The sequence below is a fragment of the Sphaeramia orbicularis genome, chromosome 9 (genome assembly GCF_902148855.1).
Source record: "Sphaeramia orbicularis chromosome 9, fSphaOr1.1, whole genome shotgun sequence".
Classification (NCBI taxonomy): Eukaryota; Metazoa; Chordata; class Actinopteri; order Kurtiformes; family Apogonidae; genus Sphaeramia; species Sphaeramia orbicularis.
This window is the reverse complement of record NC_043965.1, coordinates 14,370,290-14,387,781: the sequence shown is the minus strand read 5'-3', so window position 1 is coordinate 14,387,781 and position 17,492 is coordinate 14,370,290. Positions and strand designations below refer to the sequence as shown.

Sequence of the window (17,492 nt, the reverse complement as noted above, 5' to 3'; positions counted from 1 at the left end):
CCTTTGACCTTGATTGACCTCGAAGGGTCAAACTCAAGGTCACCAATGTGTAGATTTCCACAGTCTCCTTCTTCAAAACTACTGGTCGGACTCATTTCTATTTTATATTTAGCTTCCTTGGGACCATGTGTACAAAGTTTGTTCAGTTTTGAGAAATTTTGATTTTTGACCTTTTTACAAAGTTTTGAAATATAAAAAATTCGCCTCGACTTGTACGGGCCATATTTTGATGGCTTATAACATGGAAATGGTTAGAGATTTATTAACCATGTGACAGGAGATATCAATATATTTACTACTGAGCACTCATAGGAAGTCATACATGGATTTTAATTTAATTAGTTGAGTTCTCCTCCAGTGAAATTACCACCCACTTCTATTGGGAGATTGATCTCCTGCATCAGGACCACAGGACTCTTAACATAGCAGCAGAACCTGACAACCTTACAAATTCAACTTGTTATTGATTCTTGATAAACCATGCTGGTGAGATACGGGGTCCTATTTTTGTGTTTTTAAAGCATGTCTATCAGATGTGAAATGAAGCAAGACTAATGTCCTGTATTCCACAAAGAGTTAATGTTTCACAGTACAGAAGCAGAAGGGACGATAAACAGTCTTCTTATTTAATGTGTCACGTTAACGACAAATCATAAACATGTCTTGTTCTGCAGAAATTCAAACACAACAAGAGAATATTTTCCACATGGAGACGAGCAACGGGTTTAATACTGATTTACTGTCTGCCCAACATGTTAACACAACCCATCCTGCCTGTGTTTATATTTCACTGAAGCAAATGTCTAAATATAGTCGTAATCCTAACCTTGGAAACTGTGATGGGCTTCAGGCAGGTCTGTCCTCCACCAGTGAAGTTACACGTCACCTCGATAGTGTCTGCAGCACAGCCCAGGTTCGGGTCAATCCAATAAGTGCCTGAGAGCAAATATTTTCCTTTACATAAGAGGCAGGAGTACACAGATGGAAATGACGGTGCGTTTTCATTTCCTCACCATCGTACAACCTCTGCTCACAGTTGTAGAGGTCTCGGCAGATCCGGGCAGGATTGTCCCGGGTTCCCAGCGGGTTCTTCAGACTCTGGATCAGAGTGCTGAGGTGCTGCAGCGTCTTGAAGATTTCTGTGCTCTGGTCTAACATGGGCAGGTCCAAGTTCGGATAGTTCTGCTGATATAGATACTATATTGAGTTTAGGGATGTAACGATTACCGGTATAATGATAAACCGCAGTAAAATTGCAGACGGTTAGTATTACCGTTTAAATTCTAATTATGATAACTGTGTTTGATTACTGCACTTTTAGGGGAAAAAACACCTATGTAAAGATATGCTTTTATGTCAAATATTAGAGTATAGTTTTAATTTTGATTTTATATACCTAATATTTGGAACCAATATTCACTTTTAAAGTCTTTAAAAAGGTTCGTTAAGCATCTTCGTGTTATTTATGCAATAATGTATATACATTTTTCAAATCGGATTTTATATTTTTTTGGGTGTTTTCTGGCCTTTTATGTTTTTATAGTAGGTTAAAGTGAAAAAAATAATAGGCAGATGAGATAGATGAAGTTGTGCTGAAAAAAAGATACCAAACATGGGTATAGTAAACATTTCTTTATATAGTATATAAAGGCAAAATCAAAAATACTGAAAAACGGCCAAAATAGGCTCAGACCATTAAGGGTTAATATTTGAATGTTTCTGCCAACAGAAAGTGCATTGTGCCAATTATTTTATTTGATTTTTTTAAAAATACAACTTGGTTAAATCAGTTCAGCGTCTGTATTAGTACTTTATGAACATTTTGAGCACAATTTCAATAATACCGCGATAATAATGATAACCGTGATAATTTTGGTCACAATAACCGTGATATGAAATTTTCATATTGTTATATCCCTAATTGAGTTTTAATCATTTTGATATATTTCAGTCATTTCTACAAATTGCTAAATAAACTGACTTTCTGTATCATGTCTCTTTCGTCTAATGAACAAAATTAGCCCATAAAAACCCAAACAGCCACTGGAGACCAAAAGCATCTACTGATTTACAGGGTGGGGAAGCAAAATTTACAATATTTTGAGGCAGGGATTGAAAGACAGTGTATGACCAATTAGTTTATTGAAAGTCATGAGAATTTATTTGCCACAAGAAAATGTACATAATAGAAAATGTTTTTATTCTATGTGTCCTCCTTTCTCAATAACTGCCTTCACACGCTTCCTGAAACTTGCGCAAGTGTTCCTCAAATATTCGGGTGACAACTTCTCCCATTCTTCAATAGTATCTTTAAGAAAGTCGACATTGCCGTGCAATGTTCTATTGGTAGCATGTTCCAAAACGCCCCAAATAGCAGAATCCAGAGGGTTTAGATCTGGGCTAGAAGGCGGCCATAAACATGATTCCCAAAAATTGCAAAAGTTGGATTTGTTGCTGTTGTCAACAAGTGTTTTGGTGTTCTTGTGTAAGATTTTAACTTCAAATCATATTTTACTGCATTTCTAACGGTCTTGTTGTCTACCTCAAGTTCAATTGCCATTTTTCTCATGGATTTGGTTGGATCCTTTAGGATTTTGGATTTGAGAGCTTTAATAAAAGCTTTGGTACATTTTTTTGTTGCTTCCTCCACTTCCAGACTTTCTCGTAATAGTTTTACTCATAGTCATTCTCTTCTTTCCATTATAAACAGTCTTTATGGACACTCCAACTATTTTTGAAATCTCCTTTGGTGTGACGAGTGCATTCAGCAAATCACACTCTTTGACGTTTGCTTTCCTGATTACTCATATGGGCAAAAGTTTCTGAAAAGGTATGGATAATAGTCTTAGGTATGATTATGACATCAATATATGTTTGGTTTCAAAACAATTGACGTAGTGCCTGCTGAGAAAAAACAACTAAATGTTCATTGTAAATTTTGCTTCCCCACCCTGTACAATGTGTTATAACTTCTGATCCACTAAGCCTTATCAATACATGTGAATAACTGGTTTAAAATACAGTTTGTCATCTTTTCATGGTCATCAGATTTGACCCATTTGGATGTTCAGAGGCTCCATAGTGAACGTGGAAACACCGTCATCTTCTACAACATTGATTCACCAGTAAAACCCATGGAGTTGGATCAATGACAGTGGATGGAGACACTTCTTTTATGTTCAGTTATTGATATATTTCACTGAAAAAGCCACTTCTTCCGTTTTCTCCGTTTCTGATATAATAACCCTCAACTTTAATCTGAGCTTTTACGAACATCTTCATGATCAGTGAATTAAATACAGGAAATTACCTGATTTTCACAAAAAAACGTAAAATAAAAGGGATAATATTATAATAAATGATGATAAATCACTTAAGAAAAGTTAAATATAGAGAAAAAATATATTGGAACTGCCACAAAAGTAGCACTGGGTCTTTATGAGTTAAGGCAAGTAATGGTTTGAAACCTGCGGCACTAAATACAAATAACAATGACCAATGTGTTGAAAAACAAAAAGAAATGGAATACCAGATGCTGATTTTTGACTGTCCCAATGGTAATGATTCATGTCATATTGAACAATCAGTAAAATGGCTTTGCACAATATTATATAGCTCTGTACATAATATTTGATTGATTTTGATACCAAAATGTTTTTTATTTTTGGTATTTATATCTTATTTTTGTCAGCTTCAGTATATCAAACTCTCTTCCTAGTACCTGAAAAACTACAACTGACAAAAAAAACCCTAAAACTAGTCAATTCCTTAAAATAAAAATAGAACTACTAGTGCACTAATAAAACTAAGTGCAACTACAGTGAGATCAAAATCCAAAGTGAAATTAATGAATTTAACCCATAAAGACTCAGTGTTACTTTCGTGGCAATTCCCTCTATTTAACCTTCCTTAAGTGATTTATCACCATTTATTATAATATTATCTTCTGTATTTTGTGTTTTTCTTTCTGTTAAAATCATGCATTTTCTTACATTTAATTTACTAATCATGTAGATGTTCATAAAAGCTCAAAGTAAAGTGGGGGGTTATTACATCAAAAACAGAGAAAACTGAAGAAAAAGTGCCTTTTTCAGTCAAATCTATCAATAATTGAACATAAACCCAGTGTGTCCATCCACTGTCATTGATCCAACTCCATGGGTTTTACTGGTGAATCAATGTTGTAGAAGATGACGGTGTTTCCACGTTCAATATGGAGCCTCTGAACATCCAAATGGGTCATATCTGATGACCATGAAAAGATGACAAACTGTATTTTACACCAATTATTCACATGTATTGATAGGATTAGTGGATCAACAGGTATTGAACAGTTTACACTAGTAGATGGTTTTGGTTGATGGTGGATGTTTGGGTCTTTATGGGTTAAATTTATTCATTCATTTATTAATTTATTATTCATTTCGAGCATTTACAAAATACATGCAAGTTCAAAAATTTCAAAATCCTTCAGTTACACTCGAAAAATGAATAAATAGAGTCAAATCTGTATTAACTCTGAAGACAACCAACAATCATAGAGATTCTTTTCAAGACATAATTTGCTGTAAAACTGACCTCTGGCTTCAGTGCAGCACGGGAGTCCATGATGATTTGAAAGGCAGCACCGAGAGCTTCGTTCTTCTACGGTAAAAAATGACAAAAAGCAACTCAGAGAATGGTCACAATAGTAACTTTAGCTTTGGTTTGTGAAAGAACAGAAAGCACCATACTCACAAGTGAAAGGGCAGAAGTGGACAGACCCTGGAAAGTAAAGGAACAGCCTTGGATTAAAGTCTATACTGCATTCTAACGACAGAAAATCAGCATGTTCATGTTTCTTATTCTGATCTGCACCGTCGGAGGCAGACGTTAATGTGAGGAGACACAAACAAGAATAAACAAATGAGGCATGAATTCAAAGGAAACAACAAATGTAGATCATCTACATGTTACATTATCTAAATATCACATGGTGTGCTCAGATTAACTCAAGTGTGAAATATTTAGAACTTTTCTTTTTCTTTTTGCAGCAGACCAGATGCTGCATTCACAGTTGATTTTTTTTTTTTTTTTTTTACATTTCCATTTTTAATGGGACTGTGGGATTCAAATGGGAAAAACAGTTTTGATGCAACTCACATTTGCCCACAGGTGTAATTACATCCAACTTATAAATCTTCACAAACTGTGGCGGAAAGAACTTCGATGAAACTTTGAGAAATGAAAGATAAATTCTCAGAGGGAGTTAAACTACAGATTGTTCTGCTTAAGATGGAAAATTAATCAGATACAGTGTTTCCTCTGAAGTTTATGGTTCTGGTTTAGAAACTTTCAGTTGCACATTAGTAGAAGAAGGTATATAATAAATAACTTTTCCTTTGAGTTTTTTTGTTTGAGTATTAAAACTGCTGTAATCAGTCCTTTTATAACAAAGACTGTACAATTCTGCCTCGATCCAACTAGGTAAGTAGGTTATTGATCTTCTGCAAGCAGGAGTCTGTTAGGGCAAGACTGTTCAATTATATAATCACAAAAGCTGCCATTTAAAGAATGGATCTAATGGTGTTTGATATCCAGTGACAGGAAAAACAGTTACTGTGTAAAAAAACGGTACTATGAAAATCAATTGTATTTTTTCTATTAGTTAATGTTTGTATATTGGGGTATATTAAAACAGACATCCGTTCATCTTCCTTTATAGCTAAACCAAATAGACTGAGACTGCTATATCCTCCTGAGACCTGAGGAAGTAAAAGTTTTGGCTTTTTACATTTAATAATTGACTTGACTGGAAACAGCATGATGCAACACTTTTTTTAGATACAACCTTTTAATGCTTTTTAAAAAAAAAAGTAAATCTGTGAAACTCTTGTCTCCTACAAAAATGCATTGCTGGATCTCAAGAGGATATGGTCCACAAAAATGTACTACTTTTTCACCAAAACATGCAGCCCTGGGGCCTTCACATGTGAGTGAATCCACCACAGCCTATATCTAAACAACAGCTTGTATTGTTACAAAACCTACAGTCGACTGAGAATGTAATGCAGGGTTCCTACAGGTTTCTACAAGTTAAATTCAAGACTTTTTAAAACCTTTTTAAAACTATTTAGAATGGTATTTAATGCCTATTTAATGGCCATACTGGCAAAAACTTGTGACTCCTAGAATTTAGGAAAATGTATGCATTTACTCCAATGTCTTGATTCCCATCATTCCAAGTCATTTCTCACCCGGGGCTGCAAAGTTAGAGATATGTTCCTAATTTCAATATAAATTGTCAGGTTGGAACAGGTGGAACTGAGTCGACTAATGTTACTTTCTTTGCAGTTTGGACATTTAAGAGACACATTTAAACACAATACGACAAGCAAATTTATGCCAACATAACTTAAGACCTACCATATCAAATTTAATACCATTTAAAGACTTTTTTTAAAGGTATTAAATGCAAATTTGTAAATTCAAGACTTTGTAAGACCCCGTGGAACCCTGGTAATGAGTGCGACTATATGTGCATGAAATACAATGTATATTCCTTAAAAAGCTGTGGAAAATAGATGTCTAAAGGTACTACTAGGCCATAAAATATTTTTCTTACTTGTTAAAAACTTTTGAGAACTAATGAGGACCTTATGAGACTATACAGTCGCGGAAAAAATTATACAACCATCAAAAGTCATCAAGAACAATGGTTATGCAATCAAGTACTAACTCCTGTGTGTATCATGTGACTAGAACAGACAGAAAAGAAAACATGGAATGCCTAAAAGCACTGTTTTTGTCAGTACAATGCCATAGCTATTTATCTAAGAACTGAAGTGATTTTGGTTATTATCAAGAAAACATGGAAAATGTCTAGATATCAGCTCTGAAATTAAACTCTTATGAGCTATTTTTATTGTTATCGTTATATTTGTCCAAACAAATGTACCTTTAGTTGTAATAGGCATTAGAATGAACAAGACATTGAAGAAAACAAGGGGTGGTCAAATATTTTTTTTCCTGCAACTGTTCAGGATGAAGAACTTACTGGTGGTCCAGGTGGTCCACGAGGGCCAGGGGATCCCTGAAAAATTGCATCACCACATTAGACTTTAAATCATTTGTAATTTGGCCTTTACAAAGGATGATTAAGCAGTTAATTCATTTATTCCCCACAGATCTGGGTAACAAATAATGATTAAGCTACAAAGTTGAGAAATGACTTACCCTCGGTCCTTGCAGCCCCTGTTGAAGATAAGACCAAAAAAAAGGGGAAATCAATATTTATAAGTGGACAATCTCAAAATAATAGAATGATTCTGGGAGCAGAGCAGCTATTATTCCATCATGTATAGTATACTGCCGTCTTTGTGCTCGCCATTCAATAGACAATCTTTTTCTACTGCATGTTGAATTGCCCTTGTGCTTCTTTGAAAACCTATACGCACAAATCTCATTTTCACACACAAAATCCTATTTCCACACAGCAAGCCCATACATGAATGTTGGCATTTTAGGAGGGAGCATCTGAATTATGGCTGTATATGAGAAGCCAACAAACCTCTTAAAAAGCTTGAGATGAGCATGCAGCCAACATTTATCACCCTGACAGGAATTCCACAGCAGCTAAGTGTCACTGTGAGTGTAACAACAAACAGTGGAGCACAATAGGAAATGAAAAGTGCTGAGGGCAAAGGAGGCTGAGTGGTGTGCTGTCTCCATACTAAGTATCCTATTCTGTGCTCACAGTACAGACAGAAAAGGATTCATCAAAACAGCACCACGCACCGTCTCCCCCCGACTTCCTTTGTCACCCTGGGGTCCCTGATGGAGAGAGAGAAGACACAGGATCATTCCATCACTGCCAGGAAGCAGGACCAACTAACATGAAGCCTGACAGACAAGATGAGATATGAGGAACGTACAGGATGACCGCTGGGGCCGATGATGCCAACGGGGCCCAGAGCTCCCTCCATACCCTGGAAGACAAAGACATGCTAGCGACTGAGGACACATATATGATGGAGCATCTCATGAAGCGCTGTTTCAAGTGTGCAGCGTGGGCGAGTTCAGTGCGCCGGCTTTAGATGATATACTGTACTAAGACTCCGATCTCATTCATCTTCATCTCACCATCAAACCACGTGGTCCTTTTGGTCCCTGTATCCCTGTTGGGCCAGTGTCTCCTGGTGGTCCCTGGAAACATAGTAGCAGTTTGTTCTCTTTTAACACACAGTATGTTATTTCTGTCAACAAATGATCTCGTTTGAGTTGCAGCTTTCACCAAATTTTCTGTCATTTCTTCAAATCTATTAAATGTGACTGGCAGAAATCATATTTACAGGAAAAAAAACACATTATCACATTCTCTATACTGTTTTATATTTACGGTATACCATTTCATTATAAAAAAAAAAAAAAAAAAAAAAAGGAAGTAATATTCATGTTAAATGTATATTTAATGTTATATGAGTCACGTTATCTAATTGTAAGTCAGTATTTAATAATATGTGACATGGCACATAGCTTGGGCTTGCATAAGAAACTGGTTAGTACAGTTAGTAAGGCTGATAATGAGATATATCAATAACTCACTAGTGGATTAATGTGTACAAAATAGAATGTATATAAATAATAATAAAACTGAGACAAAGGTGTTACTTATACTGTAAGACTCATCTTTCATTGAGTGTTGTCTGTCTATATGAGTGTTTTCCCTTGATTTTAACATTATCAGAAATATTTGATATAATGTAAGTAAATATCTCAACAAAATATATAATATAGACCTTGTTATTCTTAGATCTTTTAATTTATAGCTTTAATACAAGTATGGACAGCTTTTGCAAGGAGCAGCGTTAAGCATTCTTTGACGTTTGTTAGGATAACCAGTAGGATTTTCTACACTGAAAAATGGCTTCGCATTCATTCGGAAACCATTATGGATCAGTTGCATAAGTCACTGTAGAAAAACCTTTGTTGCAATTCCTCTTACAGCCACTAGGAGCTATCTGAAAACATATATGCAAAGGTATAATTAGATCCACCTTGTAAGTCTCCATCAAGTTGTGGGAAAAGACCTTAGATCAAACTTTGAGAAATGAAAGAAACAGGAAACATAAAATTCTCAGAGGGAGTCCAAACTTGAGTTTGTACTACATACAACCACAAAGAGTTAATTAATCAGTGGGATCCAGTGTTGCTTGTGGTTCTTGTTATGAGAAACAGGTTTCAGCTGCACATTGCAGGAGACTGCATTAAGAATAATGTTCAGAATTGTACATTTCATTCATTTGAATTAAAGCACCCTGTCCTTTTACAACAAAGTCTGCAATTCTTTGTTTTACATCTTAGCCTGTTCACTCATAAAACCACAAAAAAGGCCTTCAACAAGACACAGCTCTGGGAACAATTATTAAACCAACTGCACCTTCCAACCCATGAAATTTAATATAATAGTCCTCTAAATGACCTTCAGATAACCAGTTTTTATCACTGTTTTTCATGATCAGATGTTCTTAACTCATATGAAGTTTGTTTTTGTTGTCATCACTTTAGATACAGCTTGGTTCCTCATTACATTAGACAGTGTCTCAGGTGAAAAGGTTGGTCATATAATGGACAAGCCTAGATTCTGCACTTTCAAATGACATTAGTCTGGGATCCCTCAGATCATTTTTGATCTCCATGGGGTGTTTTTCAGTGGGTGCAGACCAGTGTCGTACGCAGACCTACAACACATGAGACATGGAGCCAGTTGATAAATTCATTTAAAGGAAATGTAGGAACAAGCTTTTCTTACTAATTAAGGCTTTAAATGTAGCCATTTAAAAACAAACAAACATTAGAGTTGGAATACACTGAGTGTCAATACAGTTCTGGCAGAGCAGATCTTGACAAAGATTATCTTTTAATTAGTGTGTTCCAAAGAAAGTATAACAACCTAGGAGAGAAAGTCTATTCAGAACATGGAGGTCATAGGAAATTACATGTATGTCTTTCACTTATAGACGGCACATAATATCAGCTCTTATACTGGAGCGTGGCTGCCTGTGGTTCATGTTGTGTTCAAGGACTCCTCCTATGGTCTCCTTGTTTTCCAACAGACAAAAACCAGTGCTTGACTAGAAGAATCTCAGGTGGCAGCCTGTCATTGTATCAAACCACACTGGACCTGCTCCACAGCAGATAAGCAGTTGTGATTGCCTCATCTGGATCTACGCCGAGTGGAAATCAGTTTGAACGGGACCAGTGCCAGACTGATCTGCCTCAGGCAGATGTGTCTGGCTCCAAGGCTAGAATCAGCCAGAGACACTCATTCTACACTGCTCTGATTGGCTGGAAGGCAGCTGATGACACTCTGGTTGACTTGATTTAACGCTGACCATTCCACTAACCAGTAAACAACGCAGAATGTCCTCTACGGATCAGATCTGATGACAAAACTCCATACTGATTGGTCCACAGTAAGACAAGGTCATGGACCACATCTATAAGCCGGATCTACATGCAGAGTTAAACCTTTACTCAAACTGATTCTAAAGTCATGTAACAAACATCAGTAATATACTATATGTTCAATATTAAGTTCAGGAATAGAGATATTCAAACAGTTTTAGGGTTTTCAAATGTCTTCTTTAGTGAATAATAGGCTATAATCAAGTTGTACACTCTCTACATAACATATGTCATCAGTTTCCATTGTAGGAAAATGTACAGTAGAACACGTCTGGTTTTAAATTAAGAGGTGAGAGTCTAGTAAAGCTGTCTCTGTTTCCTCAGCTGGTAATGATCTATACAGCAGCAGTACTGCAAGTAGAGCAGACTTGAAGCACAGAGGTGACATTGTGGGGCATGTTACAGTAATACCTATGAGTTTTAGGCCTAATCTGTCAAAAGACAATATAATCTGATGTATCTCCAGAGAAACTCAACAACCTCAAGTTGAGTTCAACCCATATAAAGCTTTTAGTGTCTGTTTTCATAAGTTTGAAATTAAAAAGTCTATCCTGACATAGAAACTAGTCTGACTGTATGTCCTATGATCACATGGGTGTTGATGGATGACAGATGTTATCGGGGCCTACCTGTGGTCCAAAGAGACCCAAGACCCCTGGAAATCCTTGTTCACCAGCATCTCCCTGATGTAAAGAAATAAAGTAAGCTGTCGTGTAGAGCCATTTTACAGTTTAAGTTGTTAGACCGATCTGTGCTCACTGGTTGTCCTTTGGGTCCCTGATCGCCTTGTTTTCCTGGCAGTCCAGTCCCTCCAATGGCGCCTCTGTGGCCTGTAGGACCAGACTGGCCAGGGAGACCCCGTTCACCCTGAAAAACAAACACACAATGAGTAGCACTAGCTTCTAACTAGTCCATGTTAAGTGTATTTCCTTATATTCCATTGACCAACACTAACTTACCAATACTATTGCACCTTAATAACAGGTCATGACGCTGCTAAAGTCACTACTGTCACTTTATTTCCACCGATTAAACTGTTGCTGCTACTCATGTTGCTGCTTACAAGCACTGCCACCTTTAACTGTTACTTTTGCTGTATATTGTGCAATATGGTTCATATTCAGAGGTTTATTTTATATTATTTTAGCATATTTTATGGTCCTTCTTTTTAGCTTTTATACATTTTATTTAATATTTCATCTGTTTTTTTTTTATACAAACACAGAGACCTGGGTAGTTATATATTTCGTTCTATCATGTCCATTGACTGAATGACAATAAAGCTGAGTCTCAGTCTTAGAGGTGTTACAGTGTGCATGCATGGAGAGAAACATGCTGTCTTGATTACATCTGTGGGTGACATTTTGTATTATTCCAGAAAGTACTGCATGAAAATCTATGCAGTAACTGATAAAACAGATCAGACAATGAATGCAGGCGTCTGCATTATTGTGTCTAAAACCCTCTGTTGTCCATTTTCAGGAGGTTCAAGCATTATAGTGTACATGCTAGGTCTAAATGCAGCAAAAGTTACAAGCTTAAAAATGCATTAATACAGACCAAGCTGACGTAAAAGTACTGCGTGTTGTGCAGTAACCGGGCCAGGGTCCCTCAGTGCCCTTCCATTATTTTGTCTTTTAATACTGTCCACCTCAGAGCAGGAGGTGCACTGCCACAAGCTGAACCTGGATGACCTCTATTTCAGATGACTGTTTTCCCTTTGCAGTTCTTTAATACACCTTTATTCAAGTGACAACTGCAGCAGAATGTAGCTACTGTTAATCTCATATAAAACTCTTTCTGAAGTTCAGTAAGTATCTGTCACCAATATAAAACAAAATATAAATACTACTTTATTTCTCAACCATATCTAATTGCACATGTCCAAAAATAAAGCCTCTTTATGTCTGTGAAACTTACGCATACAGACATTTTCTATAAACTTTCTAATACTGACAAGGCCGTCCAAATCAAGACGGTGCCAGCTCATTAATATTTTGCAACGTCAACATGCAAAAATGACTGCAGTGCATAAGAGGTCTTTAGAGAGATGGTAAAGACTGTACAGGACTTTGGATCAGGAACTATTTCCAATATAAAAACAGTGTGACAATGCCAAGGGTGGCATATTAGTTTTAAAGCTGAGTTGGGCTTTTTCTCTTTATACTGGCTGTAAAATTTGCTCCCATTTTGATTTACTGCATGATAAGTCTCATAACATACTTGAACATAGAGTTTTTTGTCTGTAAAACACACACCTTTCAGTTCTAATTCTTTCCTCAGTCTCACCTTTGGGCCAAATGAGCCTTGGCTTCCAGGAAGTCCAGTCACACCAGTTTTGCCCCAGTGCCCAGGTTTGCCAGGTAGACCCACGTCCCCATCATCTCCTTGCTCCCCCTGACCTCAGAGGATCAACAGTGAACAATAAACTGCTTGATGCTATTTGATTTGTGTAACAAAATATGATCAGCTGATTGAGTCCTCACCTTGACGCCTTTACTCCCATCTCTGCCGGCGACTCCATCAGTTCCAGACGGACCCTCGAGTCCCTCTCTACCCACAACTCCCCGAGGGCCTGGAGGACCCTCTGGACCCTTACAAGAGAAAGATGTTTTGTTTGTGTACTTGTTGTCATTATACTCCAGGGCTGTTTGTTTTCAAGAATGTGTATACAGTACACTGCAAAAATCCAAATCTTACTAAGTGTATTTTTCTCACTTCTATTCAAAATATCTCATCCCACTTAAAATAAGACATAATCACCTAAAGAGTAACTTTTCAGTGAGATATAAGAACTTATTTTTAGACAACAGATCTTGAAAATCTTACTTCAAGAAATCTTAACAAGATAATTTTCACTTGTTCCATTGGCAATTTTTTTTTTTTGCTTAATTCAAGATTTTTTTTTTTTTTGCTTAATTCAAGCAAAAAAAAATCTGCCAATGAAACAAGTGAAAATTATCTTGGTAAGACTTCTTGAAATAAGACTTTCAAAATCTATTGTCTAAAAATAAGTTCTTACATCTCACTGAAAAGTTACTCTTTAGGTGATTGTGTCTTATTTTAAGCGTGATGAGATATTTTGACTAGAAATGAGAAAAATACACTTGGTGAGATTTTGATTTTTTCTAGTGCGCATTTTATGGTACGGTCAGTACAAGTCATTAACTGGTTATGTCTTGTGATAATATAAGCAATAATAAATAATAAATAATAATAATAATAATAAAAGACTGGATTTATACAGGGCTTTTCTTTAGTCCAAACCCAAAGTACTTCCACTGAATCCACTACTTATTCACTCTCCAGTCACACACTGGTGGTGGTCAACTACATCTACAGCCACAGATGCCCTGGGGCAGACAGATGGAAACACAGATGCCAATCCATGCCAACAACTTCTCACCACCACCAAACATAAATATACTTTCATGCAACGGTGTGACAGTGGGATCTGCATAATGAAGAAGAAGAAGAAGAAGGAAAAGAAGACGAAGAAGGAGAAGAAGGAGGAGAAGAAGGAGGAGAAGGAGGAAGAGGAGAAGAAGAAGGAGAAGCAGAAGGAGAAGGAGAAGGAGAAGGAGGAGGAGAAGCAGGAGGAGAAGAAGGAGGAGGAGAAGAAGGAGAAGGAGAAGAAGGAGAAGAAGAAGAAGAAGGAGAAGGAGAAGAAGAAGGAGAAGGAGAAAAAGAAGAAGGAAAAAAAGAAGAGGAGCAACAACAACAACAGCAGATTTATTTAGTGCTTTTGATCAAAGTGCTTTTATGACACCACAACAATACTTGAGTAAGAGCACGGTAAATATAAATTCTATAAAATAAATAAAAACAATTCTAAATAAATACAATTCCAGTAAAAGCAGTTAAGAACAATTTAAGATCAGACTAACACCATAAGAGCAAAAACGACACAACTCAGGTCTCATACACAACAATAAACCATTGGGTCTTAAACAGACCTTATGAGTAATAAAAGTAAAACCATGAATATGCCATGATATTTTCCTTTAAGAGAATCATTCATTCATTCATTTTCCAAACTAATTTTCAAGCGTGTCGCAGGGTGCTGAAGCCTGTCCCAGATATCACCGGCTCACAGTGGGATACATCAGCTCTTCACAGGACAACCATCCACTCTCACATTCACACCTACAGGCGATTCAACCTGACCATTCAACCTACTAGTGCATGTTTTTTGGATGGTGGGAGGAAGTCTGGCTAATCATGATCCATTTTGGCCTACGCTGGGATCAAACCCAGGACTTTATCGCGGTGGAATGACAGTGCTATCTACTGCGTCACTATGTCATCCCCTTTTTGACAATCAGGATCACAAAAATGATTTTACGATATGGTGAAAACTAGCAATCCCTAATGTTATTCTTATCAAATATTGAGGAAAAAATGTCTCTGACTTACAGTTGGTCCTTTGGATCCGGATGCACCTCTCGCCCCTGATTTTCCTTTCTGACCCTGGAGGACAAAGAGTTCATGTTCCACAGCTCCAACACAGTTACATGACAGAAAACACCATCCGGTATTGCATTGCATTATTTGTCCTATTGTTTGACAAGACCAATTGCACTATTACTTATGTCCTTACTTGATCACCTTTGGATCCTTTCAGCCCTGGTTGACCTTTTGGCCCGGCGTGTCCCTGAAATGATCATGACTGTTTGACTTGAATCATACAGACTTGTAAAAAACACTTTTATTAAGATACACATATTCACCATTCACTAATTGCTTATTTGAATATAATAGTAGATAGTGTTGTAGTACTCGAGACCATTTTCTGCTTTCTTGGTCTCGTCTTGGACTTGACCCTTCAAGGACTCGGTCTTGACTTGGTCTCGAACAACAGTGGGAGGAGAAAGACTCGTAATTTCAGAGCAGAATTTTTTTAATGTTCATGTTAATTAAAAATCCAATTATTCATCATTACAAATAAATTAAAATAAAAAAAAAAACACATAAGGAATGATAGTAAAAAGTCCATATGAAGAGGTTAAGTAGAGAAGAGTGTATCAGTTGCTCCTTTAAACAATTCCCAGTCTAAGCTTAGTCTGTAGGCCTAACTGTTGATTACACTGGTCAACAACAAATTTATTGTTTAAGTTTTTTGAGCTGATTTAGGATAATTTTGGTGTGCTGAATCCAAAAATCACATTAATTTTGCTCAATCAGGTCAACTTTCTGAACTATGCTACATATTGGCTTTTTAACATTTTTGCTTACATTTATGGGCATTTTCACATCATATGATACAAAATTCTTTCATATTTCTTGCAATAAACGAGTTATGAAGATTTGACTTTTGCCAATTTATGATTAATGTTTTTTTTAATATTACAGGTGAATGAAATGGCTTCGACTAGAAGATCTTGCAAAAATAAGCCTGACGTATTCTGCTACATCTGCGGTGAATACACCATTGTACTTAACAGGAATCAAGTCACAAGTTTCATAAAGTGTGCTTACCAATCTTATTTTGGTATTAATTATTATATTTTGTGAGAAGATCAAATTTTTCAAAATCAAATTAGCAAAAAAAACCCTGACCTGATTGAGAAAAACAGATGTCATTTTTGGATTTAGCGGTGCAAAATGGTCCTAATTCAGTTGAAAAAACCTAGACAACTTGCAAAAAACATTTTTTTTTGTAACCCAGTGTTATTAACTGGGGTGATATTAAATCATGGTTATGAAAACTGACTTGTTTTTATGGTCTTGGTCTCAACTCGGTCTTGTTTCCTCAAAGACTTGTTCTTGACATAGGCAGTCTCATCCCCATCACTAATAGTAGAATTGGCTCTTCATTAGCCATTCTGAAGGTGATTTTTAAACTTTTTTTTTTGCTAATATTTTCCCACAAAGTCAGTAACAAGGACAAAGGCAATTTGTCTCAATAACCTACTGATTACTGCTTATGGATAGAAAATATGAAAGTTGTTGTACATTTTTATGATATTAAAAACCTACTATTCTAAATGATGGCTAATTCTGGTATATTTACATTGATATGCTGGTCAATATGCACTGTCCCCTTTCAAATAAATAAAACTAAAACAACAGCCTTTCCCCTTTGATGATACTCAATAAATTTGGTTTGTGAAGCAACAAAATACAAAACTACTTGGGTTAATAGTGTCCAAATTACTCTCCGATCTCTCACTCTATATTCTGACTTGAAAAGACTTGAAAGACTTGCACTTATTTTTTGTGTTCTGATGCATAAAAGCAGATCATTTTTATGGAGTGCTATTAAAGTAGACTGAGCCATAAATAAGCTCATAATTCATGTGCAAAAATCTACCTACTTGCCATCAATAAGCAGTAATTTGGAGGTATAGAGGGAAAACTATTAGTGGTAGAACATTCAAATGATGGAGTGCTTTATGATGAATACGAAAGAGTTAATCTGCTACTAATATATATGCTAATAGGCAACGAGTGAAAAGTGAATATATCTACTTAAATATACAATAAATAAATAGTGTTTATACAGCTGAATTTCAGTATAAAACTGAGATACTTACAGGAAGCCCTGGGGCACCTGCCATACCTCTCTCTCCATCAACTCCTATTTGACCCTGAAAAATGTCATTGTCTGCATATTAATGTACAGAAAATCAAACCTGTGACTGATATCATAGCTCAGTGATTCCTAATTATATGTACTTGTACCCCAGGGGGCACTTCTACAGTTGCCTGGGGGTCCTTGATAAAAAAAAATGTAATATACAGTAAATCTGCATCCATTTATATAGAAGGAAAACAACTAAATAACAAACTGAGGTCAGGGAGCTCTTTAGTATACATGCAACAACTAGTTATATGGCAGAAATACTGAAATATTTAGACTATGTAGAATTTGAGAGTACATACAAACTAGTTGGCATAGCAGATTAAATGCTTATGAGATACATGACAAAAATGGTTATCCTGAAATTGATATACAGCTAATCATAATAGCATTTTTAGTCATTTGTGTTAAATACAGTCTACACTGTAAAAAAAATCTGTAATTCACAGAATTTTTAACATTT

General features: G+C 36.2%; 1 protein-coding gene across 2 annotated transcripts in view; it reads right to left on the bottom strand.

Annotated features, from left to right (window-relative positions):
- Window positions 1-17,492, bottom strand: part of col27a1b (collagen, type XXVII, alpha 1b) — a 114,999-nt gene that overhangs the window by 3,604 nt on the left and 93,903 nt on the right. The window contains exons 44-59 of one of the 2 annotated variants that reach the window (XM_030143547.1): window positions 16,983-17,036; window positions 15,047-15,100; window positions 14,863-14,916; window positions 12,933-13,040; window positions 12,736-12,843; window positions 11,206-11,313; window positions 11,076-11,129; window positions 8,122-8,184; window positions 7,914-7,967; window positions 7,777-7,812; window positions 7,216-7,233; window positions 7,037-7,072; window positions 4,738-4,764; window positions 4,579-4,644; window positions 1,014-1,185; window positions 827-936 (exon numbers count right to left, since the gene is read on the bottom strand). In XM_030143547.1, coding sequence (XP_029999407.1) covers window positions 827-936; window positions 1,014-1,185; window positions 4,579-4,644; window positions 4,738-4,764; window positions 7,037-7,072; window positions 7,216-7,233; window positions 7,777-7,812; window positions 7,914-7,967; window positions 8,122-8,184; window positions 11,076-11,129; window positions 11,206-11,313; window positions 12,736-12,843; window positions 12,933-13,040; window positions 14,863-14,916; window positions 15,047-15,100; window positions 16,983-17,036 — 1,122 coding nt within the window. The remainder of the gene's footprint in view (window positions 1-826; window positions 937-1,013; window positions 1,186-4,578; window positions 4,645-4,737; window positions 4,765-7,036; window positions 7,073-7,215; window positions 7,234-7,776; window positions 7,813-7,913; window positions 7,968-8,121; window positions 8,185-11,075; window positions 11,130-11,205; window positions 11,314-12,735; window positions 12,844-12,932; window positions 13,041-14,862; window positions 14,917-15,046; window positions 15,101-16,982; window positions 17,037-17,492) is intronic. The other variant, XM_030143548.1, reaches the window with a different exon arrangement.